Here is a 17,461-nt window from a genome sequence, read left to right on the forward strand (position 1 = left end):
CCTAGGAGGGGAAAATTAACACTTTTTTATTATGAATAATATGGTAATTTTGGAAAGCTTGGAAAATGAGAAAATAAAGCTAAAATTACTCATAAACTCAATACCTAGAGAGATGGGCAGACCCATGTCTTTGAGAAATTGCAGATTGCACAAGGACACATAGCCAGGGTACTGGAAAGGGTCATAGAAGTGTGGGACCCTAAGGCTTAAACTTCATTTGCTTAAACTTGCGTCCATCTATGCCCAGCAACCATCAGTGTGTGGGCTCTTAAAGCTAGTCTGCTCAGGTTTGATCTGGGCAACATCATTTCCTACCAAATAACCTTCAGCAAGCCTGCTTACGTTTTGCTGTGCTTTAGTTTATTTGCAATATGGGGATAATACCAATCTCAGATGTGACAAAGTTTAATTTAGAATATAGCTTAAAATTTTTTTTAAACTTTTAAAAAATTTTTTAAAAATATAGTTAAAAATGTATGGGGCACCTGGGTGGCTCAGTGGGTTAAGCCGCTGCCTTCGGCTCAGGTCATGATCTCGGAGTCCTGGGATCGAGTCCCGCATCGGGCTCTCTGCTCAGCGGAGAGCCTGCTTCCCTCTCTCTCTCTGCCTGCCTCTCTGTCTGCTTGTGATCTCTCTCTGTCAAATAAATAAAAAATCTAAAAAAAATAAAAATATAGTTAAAAATGTAGCTATTATGGTCTTTTCTAAACACATACATATACACGTTTATAAAACCATCCCGCTCATTTCATGCGTATTTTTGGGGTCTTTCAGACAGACCAAGTATTATACTTAATAAATGTGTAAAGACTGCCAAATTGGACATTTTGGGTGTTAGTTTAAAAAGGGAGATGCTGGGCGCCTGGGTGGCTCAGTGGTTAAGTGTCTGCCTTTGACTCATGTCATGATCCCAGAGTCCAGGAATCGAGCCTTACATCGGGCTTCCTGCTCTGCGGGAAGTCTGCTTCTCCCTCTCCCACTCTGCATGCTTGTGTTCCCTCTCTAGCTGTGCCTCTCTCTGTCAAATAAATGGATAGAATCTTTTGAAAAATAATAAAAATAAAAAGAAGGGAGACGCTTAGGGTGGCTCAGTCCGTTAAGCATCTGACTCTTGATTTCAGCTCAGGTCTTGATTTCAGGGTTGTGAGTTCAAGCCCTGCTTTTGGGCTTCGTTCCAGGCATGGAGCCTACTTAAAAAAAAAAAAAAAAAAAAAGCAAGCAGGGGAGATGCTTAACATCAGGCGGCTTTGCCTGCTGGAGGCACTAAAGTCATCTTCAAGGCCAAAGACTGATAACATTTTAAGGAATAAGCCAACTGGACGTAGATCTTTGACAAACCCAAAACGTCAATTAAGAGGGCTTTTGGGGAAACAGGTACATACTGCCTTCACATAGAATACAAAGTCAGTGGTATCCCTTGGAGTTGTACATGGCTGAGGCCTCAGAGAGAGCAGTGGGTAAGATGTTGATACCAGATGGAACCTTCTAGAGGCCCTTTCCTAACACCTTCACTCTTATATCTAGTTTAACATGAAACAAAATGAAGATGTGGAAGAGGGTAATTCCTTTGCCCAAAATTATTCAGGCAAAAGTGGAGGTCAAAGACAAGTGTGATAACCCTGAAGCCCGTTCATACGGACTCCCCACCTAGTCTAGCTACCTTTAGGTCGTGAGTCGTCTAAACCACTTCCCTCATGAATAGCAGTGAGGCCTTGGGCATGCAACCTAACCTCCATGCTGGCGTAAAGCTGAAATATCTCTGTATCTCCAGGGGTGTGCGATCACCCACAAATATTAGCTATTGCATAACCTTTCATGGTGTGGCGAGCTATGCCATGTTTTTTGGGAGCATTTTAATACATACGTTCTCATACATTAAGTATAAAGGCTTAGAGCTATATTGAATGGTAAAATTTGTATTTCTGAGGCCAAATACACACACACACACACACACACACACACACACACACACACACACATTTTTACCAGGTCCTATTAAGTAGGAAAGAGCCTGGCTTTGTTTCCTTTCCCCTATGTCCTTCTTCAAATTGTCGTATGGAAGTCACACACCAAGTCAGAATAGAAAATACATCCCTCTGGCTTTAACTCTGAGCCATTAGAATCATCTGAATCACTGGACATTTTGTTTCCTTACATTAAAAAATGTCAATAGTAGTGATCATTTTCCTCCCAGGAACCAAAACATCCTTCACTTGGAAGCTGGATTCATAACCTTAGTCTAATTATGAGAAGAACACTGGACACAGCCCAGCAGAGGGCCATCATGTAAAACACTTGTCCCCATCAAAACTGTCAAGTCCTCAAAAACAAAATCTGAGAAATGATCCCACCTAAGAGGAGCCTAAGGAGACATGACAACTAAATGTAAAATAGTGTCCTGGATGGGCTCCTGGAACAGAAAAAGGGTGTTAGGTCAAGACTTGAGGGAATCTGAAGAAGCTGTGGACCAGAGTTCACAGAAATACTAAGATGGGTTCATTATAACAAATATTTTATACTAAAGTGAGATGTTAAGAGGCAAAATGGAGGAGGAATAAATGGGAACTCTGTAAGAGCTTCTCAATCTTCTGCATATCCAAAATTCATCTAAAATGAAGTCTATTTAAATTTTTTTAGCCCAAGGTATATATAGCAATATAAATGTATAGAAAGGGGCACCAGGCTGCCTGTCGGTAGAGCATGTGATTCTTGATCTCTGGGTTGTAAGTTCAAGCTCCAGCCTGGGTGTGGAGATTACCGAAAATCTTTAAAATAAATGGAATGAATGACTGAATAGAAGTCTGGAGACACTGAACCAGTACTATTTTTATGGTAATTCTCCTACCTGTGCCCTAGGAGTTGCTTCCAAGGAAGACACTCATATAGCCTTGGAGGGGAAGGTTAAAGAGAAAGTGGAAACCAGTTAAGTTCATCTCTTAATCAGCAGAAAAGTTTTATTTCTTTTAAGGACAAACAATTGAACCACATCCAAGGCCTTAACTTACAGACGCAAACCAAAGTGGCCATTTAAAGCATTAGCTATTGAGGTACAATACATACATGGGGGGGGAAATGCTTCGCCATCTGAGGCTTATACCAAACTTTGCTCGCTCGACAGCTGGGCTCTGCTAGAGTCTGGGTGTGCCGGGGGTGGGGGGAAGAGCTTATCTGCAGAACCAAAGGAAAACAGCTGTGTTCCACAAGTAAGGAAGCATTTTGGACTGCGTTGGTGAGGGTAGGTTTCACACAGAAGGGGAAGAAGGGGGGAAAAGGCTACGTCCCCCGCCCAGGGCATTAGGCCGCCTTGCAGAGTGCCACCGCAGAAAAGCGGACCTCCCCTTGCTCACGCTCCGTGAATTCTCTGCAGACCTTGGCGGCATCCTGAAAGGAGAAAAGTCATTCATATCCAAACGGCAGCGGCTCAAAAGGAAATTTCATCAGAAAAGTTAAACGGTAAGGCTCAGAGGTCACCCTGATCAACTTCAAACCCCCCATTAAACTTGTAAACCAGGACTGGCTTCAGACCAATAATAATAATAATAATAATAATGACAAAAAATTAAAAAACTAAAAAAATCAGGTGATGGGCAAGACAAGAACCCATGACACGGACTTGACTTTGGAAGCTCTGACTTTTTTATGACTTCCACACCAAGTGCTCTGGGCCTCCTTCACCTCGTGCCTGGTTCTGGCAACAAAACTACATACACTAGGAGTGCACTTTTCCTCACATCGCAACAAGGTAAAAAAATAGATCCTCTCTTCCATAAGGAGGCCTAAGAGAAAAGTTCCCTTTTCTAGTAGGCCTCAAGAAATTTCAAGTAAACATGAATTTCTTTCAAGTAAACATTTCACAGAACAGCTTTAAATACCTGGTGTTGCAGGTGTTCACAGGTCACTGATGGTGGAATGACATGTGTTACTAGTTCCAAGACCCAGACTACAAAGATTGGTAATAGAAAAAAGTGATCCCAAATTCTAGGGTTTAAATGCCTTGGCATAGTGAGTATCAGTCAGTTTCATTTGTAAAAAGTGGAAAGACCGCTCCACAAACCATATGAAATATAAGACCTTTAAGAGGACAGAACAGTCATGACGCATCAGCTCCCAAGCTCTAAAATCCATCAAATCCATGAGTTTGGCCCTTAAAAGGCATCAGCCACACCCAGAATTTCGCTCCCGCTTTAGAACCACCTGTAGAAACTAGAGGGAAATTCTAGATTGACATCTACATATCTCATTCTCTATCAGAATTTTAAATATATTAGCCTTCCAGACCTTTCCTGTAGGGCCCACAGGGATGAACACCATGAAAGGTGTGTCTATAAAGGGAATAGTCGTCTCCTACAATGAGCAGTGACCTCTGAATTCATGGGTTAAGTTTATATAATTTTTTTTTAAGATTTTATTAATTTATTTGACAGGGGCAGGGGAAAGAAGGAATACAAGCGAGTGGGAGAGGGAGAAGCAGGCTTCCTGCTGAGCAGGGAGCCCGATGCCGGGCTCGATCCCAGGACCCTGGGATCATGACCTGAGCAGAAGCAGACACTTAACAACTGAGCCACCCAGGCACCCCAGTTTATGTAATTTCTTACCAATTTAGCAATAATAAACCATAGAGTTCAGACAACCTAGAACAGCTCTAACCACATGCGACCAGCCTTACTCAGGACAAGAATTTTCACTAAGATGCTGGTTTATATTCCATTTAATTTTAAACGAGATTCTAACTAATTTTTATTATTTCTTAAACTGTTTTACCTTCCCCACACCTCGTAAATTCTACTCAAGTAACAGTTTCAGCATCCTATGTGGGGTACATTTTTATGGTATTAGCAATGTTTCATAGTAATGTATTTTAGAGCTTTATTTGAAGGACCAGTCTTTCCCCCAAATGGGTCATCTCCAGAAGTTCTGCCTCTTCCTCTCTCCCCTAAGTAAGTTCTGCCTCCCAAACCCCCCTCGATCCTGCTTTTCCAGATCTGTTTCTCATTCCATATTCCTACTCCCAAATGCCCCTCATATACCCAAGAATTGGCTCTAACTGATCTCAGGTTGTGAGTGACAGCAGGCTAGAGAAAGTGACCCTCCCTCCTTCTGTGGCGTAACTTGGTCCACACTAGTGGTCCACCTTGAGGTCACGAGGTTTAGGACGTTCCCAGGCCAGCTCTATTACCCAGAAAGGCAGTACTGAACAGTGGGGCGAGGACTGCCCAGATCCAAACCACGGTTTTGCCATTTAAACCACTGACCCTGAACATCGCTTAACCCAGTACCTCAGTTTCCTCACCTGTAAAATGTGGATATAATCGCTACCTCAGAGCCTCATCAAATGCATGCTCTAGAAGAGAGAAGTCATTGAGAACCGCCTCTAGCACGGGGTCAACCTGCAGCCGGCTGCCTGTTGTTACGGATAAAGTTTAATGGGCTACACATTCACTTAGACATGGTCCACGGGCTGCGCCACGGCTCTGACAGCCGAACACAGACACAGGCCGACCTCATTTTATCGCACTTCGCCTTCCTGCCCTTCTCAGAGGTTGCGTTTTTACAAACGTAGTCTGCAGCAGCCTCCACCAAGCAAGTCTATCGGTGCCTTTTCTCAATGGCATTTGCTTGCTTTGGGTTTCCGTGTCACGTTGTGATGATTCTTGCGGTATTTTAAACTTTTTTATTGTATTTGTTATGACCTATGATTAGTGACACTTGATGTCACTGTCTCTGTTTGAGGGTGCTACAAACCACATCCGCACAAGACAGCAACCTTCATCAATACACATGTGTGTTCCCATGGCTCTGGGGACCAGCTTTCCCTGCCACGTCTCTTTGGCCTCCCTGTTCCAAGAAAATACTGAAATTAGGCCAGTTAATAACCCTACAGTGGCCTCTCATGTGTTCACATGAAAGGAAGAGTCCCACATCTCTCACTTTAAATCCAGAGCTAGGAACGGTTATGCCCGGGGAGGAAGGCATGTTGAAAGTGGAGACAGGCCAAGAGCTAGGATGCGTGTGCCCAACAGTTAGCCAAGTTGTGAAAGCAAAGGAAAAGTTCCTAAAGGAAATTAGAAGAGCTATTCCAGTGACCACATGAATGATAAGAAAGCAGAACAGCCTTACTGCTCATATGGAGAAAGGTGAGTGGTCCAGATAGATGAAACCAGCCACAACATTCCCTTCAGCCAAAGCCTAATCCAGAGCGAGGCCCTAACTCTCAGTTCTGTGGAGGCTGAGAGAGGTGACGAAGCTGCAGGGCAGTCTGAGCCTGGCAGAGGTCGGTCCAAGTTTAAGGCAAGAAGCCATCTCCGTAACATCAAAGAACGAGGGGGAAGCAGCAAGGGCTGATGGAGAAGCTACAGCACATCATCCACAAGATGAGTCAAGGTCATTAACGCAGGCGGCTCCACTAAGCAACAGACTTCCCATGTGAATGACGTGAATGACCTCGGCTTCTGCTGGAAGAGGATGCCACTTGGGACTTCTGAAGCTAGAGCGGAGAAGTCAATGGCTGGGTTCAAAGCTTCAAAGGACAGGCTCTCCTGCTAGGGGTTAATGCAGCTGGGGATTTTAAGTTGAGGCCAATGCTCACTGACCATTCTGAAAACCCAAGGGCCCTTAGAAGTAGGCTACGTCTATTCTGCCTGGGCTCTATCAGTGGAAAAACAAAGCCTGGGTGGCAGCCTATCTGTTTACAACATGGTTTACTGAGTATTTTGAGTCCACTCTTGAGACCTACGGCTCAGAAAAAAAGGATTTCTTTCAAAATATGCTCGGTCATGGACAGTGTACCCTGTCACCCCAGTTCTGATGGATCTGGACAAGATTAATGCTGTTTCCGTGCCTACTAAGTAATATCCATTCCACAGCCCCAGGAGTCAACAAGTCCTTTCAACTTGCAAGTCTTATTATTTAAGATATAATAAGGCTATCGCTGCCATAGAGAGCGATTCCTTTGATGGAGCCGGGTAAATCGAAAACCTTCTGGAAATGATTCACCATTCTAGATGCCATTGAGAACATTCCGGATTCGTGGAAAGAGATCAAATATGAACATTAACAGGAGTCCGGGAGAAGCACATTCCACCCCTCATGGAGAACTGTGCGGTGTTCAAGACCCAGAGAAAGAAGTACCAGCAGATGTGGTGGAAAGAGACAGAAGAGCAAGAGAACTGGAGCGAGAAGCAGAGCAAGAGGGTGGGATGGATGGCTGCAGCCTCAGGAGAAAACCTGAAGCGATAAGGTGCGTCTCACAGTGAACAAAGAAAGTGGTTTCTTGAGACGGGATCTACTCCTGGCGAAGAAGCTGCGAAGGCTGTTGAAATGACAACGGAAGAGGCCTTAGGAGCTAGAAGACGACGTAAACTAAGTTGTTAAAGCAGCAGCGGGGGTCTCAAGAGGATCCGCTCCAATTCTAAAAGCCGGTTCTACTGCAGGTAAAGTAAAATTCTCTATCGAAAGCACTGCCCACTACAGAGAAAACACTCATGAAAGGAAAATCGACAGACGCAGCCAGCTTCACTGCTGTCTGATTTAAAGAACGTGCCACAGCCTCCCCTGCCTTGAGCCGCCGTCCACAGCAAGGCAGGAGGCAAGACCTCTACCAGCAAAAACTGCGCAACTCGGAAAGCTCAGATGATGGCAGGCGTTTTTTTTTTTTTTTTTTTTTTTTTTTTTTTTTTTCAGAAATGAGGTGTTTTTCATTAAAATACGTACACTGTTCCTTTAGACAGAATGCCAGGGTACACTTAACAGGCTACAGTATCGTACAAACAGAACTTCTATCTGCACTGGGAACTAAACATCTCATTTATAACTCGCTTCACTGCAATATTCGCTTTATGGCAATTGTCTGGACCTGAACCCACAATATCCCTGACGAATGCCTGGCTTAGCAACAGAGCCCAGTGCCACACAAAGCCTATTTTCAAAATACTTTCTACCTGGCTCTACCTGGCTCTTTACGGACAGTCTTCTAGCCCTGCATCTGTATACAGCAAGCACTCAGAAAAGATTAGTTCTAACTACAGATGAAGTACTTAAGACCTTAACAGCATTTTTAAAAAATCACAATTAAACGACTTCCATTCGTAACAATAAACTGATTCAATTCTAAAAGACTTGTTTTTAGGGGGGAAGGGCCTCAGGGAGTCTATCAGCCCTTGTCCAGAATTAAGAGGTTTCTGGAGTCATTTACAGTAAGGACAGTGATCCTGGATCTTATATCGAGGCACGTTTTGAATCTGCTCCTCTTGCCCCGTAACAGTGGCCCAAAGGAGAAGAAAAAACTGAAGCTGACAGCCTAACCGGAACCTGTAGTACACCACCTGAGAGACCGACCCGAATCCAGCAGTGTGAGAGGGATTAGGAAAGGCTCGGGTTTCCATCCCTTAAGTCTTTAGCTGTGATGTGATCTGACAAGAGGACAATGGTCACCTTAATCCCACAAGGAAGTAAAGCCATGGCTTTCTGGCTAATTCCAACCCTGGACTGAAGTCCGCACACGATACAGATTAGTCATGGCTGCTCTGGGGGATCCTGTTTAAGACCATTTGCTAGAAAATACGGTAGACAGAATTACCAAAATATGCTCTAAGCCCTGAAGAGTGCTATTCACCCAGAGGATGGGTGCCGGCTGCCCAGAAAAAGTATTCACCCATGAGACAGTATGGCCAAAGAAAGGTGGGGCTCGGGGGCAGAGAGCTTCCGAAGATTACCTGCAGCAAGGAGTCCTCTGAACTGGTGCCGTGGTTTACCGGGAAAGGCATTCGTCCATCTGGAACAGAGAAGCCAGGCAGCTTAACTTTCTCTGCAGGTGCTCTGCCGGCTGTGCTCACCCAGCCTCAAGAGAAGTTTTCCATCTCCCACTGCCACTCCCACGGAGACGGGCTGGTCAGAAGCAGTTGCTGGAAAGGAGCGTCAAGTGCTCCTAGGGCCCACCCAGGGCAATTCTAATCCTCAAGCAACAGGACTGTACAAGCCCAGCGTGGCCACCCTAACAAAAAGGCTTGGGCCACATCTCCTGGGAAGGATCCCAGAGTAAAAGGCATATGCAGCCTCTGAGGTATCAGGAAGTTGGAGCCAAGAAGGGATTCTTTGGACTTCACTGCCCCTCAGTGACTGCTGACTGGCCCCAAGCCTCCTTTGCTCTGGTAATAAGTATCTGCTTATAAGTAATTCTCTTCCTCCGTTAATACAAAGGGGAGGACTTGTACCAGGAGGCCCATCTTTCCTGTTAGCAAATACCAGCTAAGAGAAAGCAGCCCCCCCAGCATGTCCAAATTCTTTCACGTTGAGGCATTTATCTTTTTCCAAAAGTATTCCCTGTCAGGACGCTGCTGGAGAGCCTGCACTGGTTGTGCGTAGTGCAAGGTGGGAAGAGGAAAGCTGAACGCGGAGGCCTTCAACTGGCACGGATCTCTTTACCCGTCTGTGACTAAAACCACTCCTTCTGCAGGTCATTGCCTGACAGGTCCACTCCTTCTGCAGGTCATTGCCTGACAGGTGGCGGAGGTGTGAGATAAAGGGTTAAGGGCCCCAATGAGAGTAGCGTGTGCTGGCTTTGTGAACAAAGACACGCTAAGTGCCACAAAGTTATGCACCAAGACTGTGAGAATAATTTCATCAGAAGCAATGCCTAAAACTGTAGGGGGCTCCAAAAATGGAGTGAAACCTACCCAGTTCATAGAGATGGCCATCCACGTTGTTAAACAGAATAAAATGAAAATTCACTTTGTCGTCTACCTGAAGAGAGTCAAGAAATATTTTTGATGAGGAGTTTTGATTGTACTAGATATTGTATTAAAAATTTCTGTCTTTAGCTTTACCGAGATAACTGACATAATATTGTATTAAGTTCAAAATGTACGACGTGTTGATTTAATACACATATTTCGCAATATGATTTTAAGAGCAGAACTTAAATTTGCTAATAAACTCTGTCCCTCTTTAAGTATAATGCACGCAAACGGACTTGCTTATGTATTATTTTAAATTAGTACAGCTAACACGTACCTCTTTTTTATATACTAGACAATGTTATAAGACTGTCATAAAAACCCTAATCTCTTAAAATAAATATAATAAGTACCAGAAAGCTAGGATTTTTTACTGAGGAGGAAATTCAGGCTTAGGGAGGACTGAGTATCTCACCCAAGGTCAAGACTAGAAAGTGGCAGGACCAACAGTAGTTATAAAGGCACTGACACAGACTTAAATCTAAATTAACAGTTGACTGCGCGACTGTGTTCAGATTCACGATATACTGAAGCCTTCTAGAGGCCGTCAGTCCCTGCTGCTGCTCTTACCCTCTCCAACAGTCTACGAGAGGAGTATGTGACATGCTCAGTTGCCAGGAGGGGGACTTCCTCTCTTAGAATCACTTGGATCTGAACAAAGTACTGTTTGAATGTACGAAAGACCATGGTTACTGCCAATCAGATTCCTGAAGAGCCATTTTAATGAACAGGTCTGGTCAAAGCATGATTCTGGTAGAATTTTCTGGGCTTCCTTGGGCTTAATTAATTAGCCTTGGGTTGAGAGGTCTGCTGTGTTCAGGTTAAGAGGCTCATTGTATGTGGTTCAAGGGCGACACAGATGGCACCCGGGCAGCCCGGCTCCAATCTGTGATTGCATTTACCCGACATTGGCCTTCCTGTGCCACGGCGTCATGGGCTGCCTGAATGGCCTGCAGACGAGAGGGAATAATTAGCACAAGATCCTCTGTGGTCCCTTAAAGCTGATGTTCTACGAGTTCTCTTCCTACCTCATTCTTTTCAAAGCATTTTGCTCGGTCTTCAGGGGACAGCTTCTCCGTTTCTGAAAGAAACTGTTTCAGGACGGACCCATCCTCTTTAAAAACAAAAACAAAAACAAAAACAAAAAACACACAAAAAGCAAAAAACCAAGAGCATGTTAGTACAGATAGAATAGTGTAAATGGGTGCACACTTACAACACACTTAGGCTAGTATGCAGCCACGTTCGGCGACTTATGTCTTTCTTGTGGCCCCGGACGAGGTGGATGAGTGTCCCTTTCTGCCTCAGCCTATTTCCAAGCAAGCAGTCCCTTCTCCCTGCATTCAAGCCAACGAACTCTCTGCCCCTCCAAGGGCCAAGCCCTCTCCTGCCTCTCTCCCCTGCCATTCTGTTTCTCATTCCCCTCCTACCTCACACTCCCCTCTCAATTCCCTCTTCACCCTCATTATGGTGCTGATGCACTTGGAACATGTATTTGTGAGGTTTGTCTTAAAGGCAGGAACTATCTTGTCTAACGCTGGTTGTTTTTTGTTTTTATTTTAAAGATTTTTTTATTTAAAGCATCTCTATGCTCGACAGGGGACTCGAACTCATGAGCCAGAGATTAGGAGTCGGACACTCTACCCACGGAGCCAGCCCAGCACGGCACTCTTCTAATTGCTGTTATCTACACAATCCCATGTGGCAAAATAACATTCTAGTCTAATAATGGTTCTCAAACCAAGATTTTTTTTTTTTACTTAGGAAATGCAGTCTTACTAGTATGGTTATGCAGATAGACATTAACCCAGGGATCTCAACAAATGTAAAGCACCTACTAGTCGGGCCCAGGGACAAAGGACCCACTGACAGTTTGGCCTAAGCATTTTGTCACTGCTCAATGTAGCTGAGTCTAGGAGACGACGTGGCTAGAGCAAGAATGATTTGTATTTCAAAGGCCACATTCAAACTTTCAGCTCTAAACTCAAAAAATTATTTAAGCAAAGACCACTTGAAATTTGGAAGGAATCCTCTTCACTTTACGGGGAGGGCTGGGACTCCAGTAACTTTTCTGCGGCACGATCATGACAGCTACAAGATTTCCACAACCTCTGCTGACCTTCCGAACACAGGACTCTAAAGTGAGACTTACTGCAGAAGTAGTAAAGGCTCAAGCTCTACCTCCTTAATATGGCAAGTTAAATTGAAAAATTTATTTCTAGAAGATTCGAATCTTTATGGCCAGACAACACTTTTTTTTTTTTTTTTTTGGATTTGGGAAGTATACTGGCAGTTTTGGCCACACTTACCTTGCTTAAAAAAAAAATGTATCCGACCTGCTCCAAGTAATACCATGAACTATTTCCTGAAATTACTCCATTCTTAGCCACCTCCATCCACTGCCTAAATTGGGAGTTGGCAAAGTACTGTGCCTATTTTTGTCTTATTGGAACACAGCCACATCCATTGGTTTACATCTTGCCTGAGGCTGTCCTGGAACTACAAAAACAGAGACCAAATGGCCCTCAAACCCCTAGAAGATTTACTCTGACCTTTTAAGAAAGTTCGCTGACCCTTGGCCGCTAGCACACATTATGCCGTGTCTTTTCATATACTTGAGGGCTGCTCATTGTGCTTCTGACAATCCTTTCTTCCCTTTCCTCCAGAACAATCATGGGAAGTGAGCTAAGACCCCAGACCTGACTAGGCTCCCGGATGGATCCTTTCACGGTGGCAAGCTGCCGCCATGTTTTCCTGCAGCAACTTTCACGGTATCCTCGTCCAGCTGCCCTACACTACTTTGGTTCTCCTGTTGCTTAAGAGACCTGGAACCATTAGAGACAGGTCCTGAGGGTTCACGTTTTATGGTTTAACCTCATCTCCACTTCTTCCGAATCGTCGAGAATGGAACAGAAGCATGTTGAGAATCACTCCAACTTGCAGCGTGCCAATGGAGCGCAGAACTGCCCCTCGTTCCCTCTTCCCCTCTGCGTGGGAAAAGCTAGACGGTATTTCTTGGAAAAGGCGTTTCCTTCCCTCATAAGAGAATCAATCAATCTGCCTACTGGTTCCATCCGATTAGGAGGTTTCAGAAAAATGTAAGGCAGTGACTTTGCTGAACAGACCTCTGGGGGTTGGGGGGGATGACAAGTTATGGTTAACTAGAGATCAACGAGAGGACTGCCCTCAAGACCCACTCACCAAACTCCAGTTTGTCTTGGTTATTGGCCACGGCGTGGATGAGCCCGATGGTCCCACAGGAGTTGCCAATGGTCTGCTTCATGAAGTACACCTTAGGACTGACTTCTTGCCCCTTCAGCTCCTCGATCTGTTTTTTCCTGAAGTTCTCATGCTGGGAATATAAAACATTTTTCTATCTCAAATGAAAATGTAAAGCACTAACAGACGGAGGCACAGCGAGTTCTACCACCTAAATGGAAACACAAGTGGGATGTGTGACCAGGAGCCCTGGTTCTAGGTGTTGGCCAGCGCCCAGAGACTCGCCCGTCTGCCTCCCACACCCACGCCAGCCTGGAGGGTTCTGAGACTCCACCCTGATGCTGCAGTGCGGTCATGGCCTTGGATGTTGCCCAAGGATTGGTCTAGACGCCACTGCAAGCTTTTAGCTTGAAAATGCATGTCTCCTGAAGGCAGAAGAACAGGCAGGTTCATATTTTTGTTGTCCTTAAACACCACCAATGGTACTTCACACAGGACCCCAATCAAGCTTTGTCTCTATCCCAGCATTCTTTGAAGACCTACTGTGTCCACGTATACTTCTTTTCAATAACAAATAGAAAACAAGACTTAACTGCTGAAAGGAGCAATTTAAAGAAATTATTCCCTCACTTTGGTGGGGGGTGAGGAAAGACAATTGACTTAGGGTACTGGGCTGTGATTTCATAAAATCTTCTCATCCTACAAGAGGTAGACCTGACACTTGCTTGTCCTTGTCAATACATTTTGAGAACAGATTAACAATGGGAGGGTGGAGGGGGAGTCAGAAGAGATCAGTAATGAGACTAGGGAATAGTTTTCCTCAAAGAATCCATCTGCTCTTTGTACAGTAATTTAGTGGGCTTGTCTGGACCTTTCATTAATACATTTTAGACCTTAAAGGTAGGACTTCTCAGTTAAAAGCATGGTGCCAGGGCACCTGGGTGGCTCAGTGGGTTAAACCTCTGCCTTCAGCTGAGGTCATGATCCCAGGGTCCTGGGATCTAGCCCCACACTGGGCTCTCCACTCAGCGGGGAGCCTGCTTCCCCCCCTGCCTGCCTCTCTGCTTACTCATGATCTTTCTGTCAAATAAATAAAATCTTTAAAAAAAAAAAAAAAAAGCATGGTACCAATGCCATAGAAACACTAATGTCTCATAACCGGTATAATTGGACAGACTATCAAAAGCATGCTTCCTTTGTTTTTTGTTTTTTTTGTTTTAGGATTTTAAGTAATCTCTACACCCAATGTGGGGCTCAAACTTACAACCCCTGAGATCAAGAGTTGCAAACTCCACCCACTGAGCCAACCAGGTGCCCCTGAAGTATATTTGCAATTCCAGTCGCTTTGCATTACTGTACACATAACTGAAGTTAAAGCCTTGTCTGTGACACCATCAGATCTCCCATTCAGCAAGGCCAACTCATAGGAAATTCTAACATCAAAGATTTATCGCAACTCTGAAATGAGTTACTACTCATGGGCTGTTAAGGATTTCCACTTTTCTGCTTTTGGTTTTTAACGGGATAGCACCACTCTCTAGATGTTTGAGCTCTTGCATGGAGATACTTCTGCAAATATTTCATTTTCACTTAAAATTACTATTTCAGAACTGGTCCAGTTAGTTGACAGCTAGGCGGCTCAGTCAGTTAAGCGCTGGCCTTCCGCTGGAATCCCAGGGTCCTGGGATCAAGTCCTGCGTTGCGCTCCTTGCTCAGCAGAGAGTCTGCTTCTCCCTCTGCCCCTCCCCCCTGCTTGTGCCCGGTCTGCCTCTCTCAAATAATAAAATCTTAAAAAAAAGACCTGGTCCAGTTAGGATTTCATAACACTCTCAGACAAAAATCAGATGCTTTCTAAATTAACATCAGCTTGTTCAGAAGTCAACATACAAACCTCAACTTTTGAGTTTGCTTCAGTGTTTAGCCTAATTGGTGTTCTGTGTCACAGACTGGGTGCTCAATAAATCTGACTTCCCCAGTTAGAGCTAAAGGACTAAGTATCCAGATGATTCAAAGCAGAACAAGCGCAGCCTCATCCTGTAAAAAGCAAGCAGTGGGCCTTTGAAAGACAAACACAATGCACCACTGCCTCCCAGAGGCCTTGCCCGTGAGTGCCGCTCAAAATCTCTGAGTCATCATGGAGCCTCTGAAGAGTGAGCTCCGGGAGAGGCTCAAATAAGAGGAGATGGTGTTTCATTGGGTCAACAGGGAAGCTAATTTGACTTGCAATTATTTGGCCACTCTGGTTTACCCAACTAAAGCCTTAGGCAATTAAAAAACCAGGGCTGCGAGAGAGATTATCCTAGTAGCTTTAATAAGGGTTTTTAAATTCACAATAGCCCATTTACTAGGAGGAATGCAACTTCCCATAGGGCTTAATAATTTATGCTGAGGATGCTTCTAGAACGCCCAGCCCTAGCATGGTGCTTCTGTTAAAGCTTACAGTGTTTGGAATGACGCCCCAAAAGGACTGCCCCGGGGTTTTGTTAATGCAGATTTCACCACTCCCAAATCAGGGACAGCAACAGGAGATAGACAATCCCACACCAGTTAGTGGGATTTCATACATTGCAAGACAACAATCATCCCAGCTACCTTTTTATATCTGACGCTCAGTCTTTGAGGTACATACATCCATGCACACTTGTAGGAGGAAGACCATCTAAAGGGAAATGAAAAGGTGTTTCTAAAACTGCTTTAATGCCCACCTATTTCACTTAGCTACAAGGTCAGAGAGGAAAGACAGGAGGTGGAAAGAGGTCCCCACACAGGACCCCCACACAAATGATTACGCTTTGAAAACAAACAAAAAAACCACACACACATCGAAGAGGCTAAACACCGAGTGCGTATGTTGTACGGAAGAAACCCAAGGCCACCAAAGACCCGAGTGGAGAGGGAGCTTAAAAAACCTATTGTTTCCCTGTGGCTTAGGCAAGCCCTCTGGCCACCCCCCATTTTAATGCAAGGTGGGAGTCTGAGAACCAAACAAGAAACTGACAGTTCTCGGCCCTTTTAGGGAAGCAACCAGCCATTCCTTGAAGTGAAAGGCTCCAGTGAACTTATGAATAAGATGAATTCATTCTTTGTAACTGAGATGACGGAACAGAGATGCTGCTTCTCTTTGAAATTCAAGGCTACGCTGGATGGACGAGCGAGGAGGCAGTAAATTCTCTAACCACCAATGAACAGGTACCACGAAAGGGCGGGCTTCCCACCCCATATCCCGCAGGAAGGGGGCAGTTCTGCAGGTGTGGGCGCCCAGTCCGGGAGGGGAAGGGAGGGAGCCGGGAGTCTACACGGTCCTCCACGCCTCACTCGGGTCTGGAAGCCGCGCGCACCATCCCGGTCCCGCGCACCCCGGGCCCCACGCCCTACCTGGGCCGTGAGGGGAAACAGCAGCAGCAGCGCGCAGGCAGGCGCTGGCACCGAGCCCAGAGCCTCGTCCTCCAGCCCCAGCACGTCCGCGAAGCGCCACTGGCCGGCGACCCCCAGCCGGGCCAGCACCTGCGGAGAGGAAAGAGGGCGGCCAGGGACTCCGAGACCCGCGAGGGGCGGGCACCTGCCGGAGGGCGGGGCCGGGCCGGCGCCCTCGGTGCCCCCACCCCAGCCTGGGAGGAGTTGCGGCCTGCCCCGCCCCCCAGCCCCGTTCCCCGCCCCCCAGCCCCGTTCCCCACTCCCGCCCGCGCAGTGACACAGCACAAAGCGCGGCCCACACGTGGCTCCCGCGAAGCCCGGGCATCGGAGTCCGCCCGGCCCGCGCCACGCCCTCGGGAGCCGGGCCCTCACTCGCATCTGGGCCCAGCCCCCTCCTCCCTCCCACCTCGGACGGTTTCTCAGAGTCACCCCCACCCCGCGACCCCTATGCTGGGGCAGAGGGAGGGTATCTGGGAGCGCGCGGACGCCGCTGTGTCCCTGCGAGACAGCCAGAGCTGATGCGCGCCTCCGTCTCGGTGCTCCCGGGGGGAAGGGGACCGAAGCAGTGCGAGACGCCACTCACTTTGTTCAGCATCTGAAAGGCAAATGCACAGAAAAAATACAAAAATAAAGCCGGTCATCGAGGCAGCTACCTGGCCAGGGGTGACCCTCAGCTCCACGGTCCCGGAGCAACGATGCACCTGACGCTCACCTCGGGGTTAATCTCCATCGGTTTGAGCTGCATCTTCGCGAGCCGCAGAAGGAGGCACTACCAGGAGAAGAGGAAAAACAAATCGGAGCCGCCCAGGCGGCCGCTATAAAGCTCCGGCCTGACGCACTGTAGGTGCCTGCGCAGGGGGAGCAGGGGCAAAACCAAGCGACGGGGAAACGGTCAGTCGCAGCCAAATGGGCACGAAACCCCCCCATGCGCCGCGCCGAGTGGTACGGCCGGGCCCCCAAACCTTGCAGTCTCACTTGCTGGTGAGATAATCTGGTGGTTGTGGAGATGGGTTTTGTGGGTGGGTGTTCCTTGAGCGTATGGAGCAGTCCTTTAGATGGAGTCTAATTTCTTGCGAACTTTCTGGAAACCTACCATT

The 17,461-nt window shown here is 46.3% G+C and overlaps 1 protein-coding gene across 1 annotated transcript; it reads right to left on the reverse strand.

Moving 5' to 3' along the window:
* Window positions 1-2,928: 2,928 nt before the first annotated feature.
* On the reverse strand, window positions 2,929-17,205 carry UCHL1 (ubiquitin C-terminal hydrolase L1). Its single transcript, XM_045998386.1, has 9 exons — window positions 17,077-17,205; window positions 16,948-16,959; window positions 16,326-16,454; window positions 12,933-13,083; window positions 10,760-10,845; window positions 10,634-10,681; window positions 9,672-9,738; window positions 8,712-8,770; window positions 2,929-3,381 (listed from the first exon to the last, which is right to left on the reverse strand). Exons 1-9 carry the CDS (start codon window positions 17,107-17,109, stop codon window positions 3,295-3,297), a joined length of 672 nt encoding a protein of 223 aa, XP_045854342.1. The 5' UTR covers window positions 17,110-17,205; the 3' UTR covers window positions 2,929-3,294.
* Window positions 17,206-17,461: the final 256 nt, after the last annotated feature.

This window comes from Meles meles, chromosome 2 (genome assembly GCF_922984935.1).
Source record: "Meles meles chromosome 2, mMelMel3.1 paternal haplotype, whole genome shotgun sequence".
In the NCBI taxonomy this organism is placed as follows: Eukaryota; Metazoa; Chordata; class Mammalia; order Carnivora; family Mustelidae; genus Meles; species Meles meles.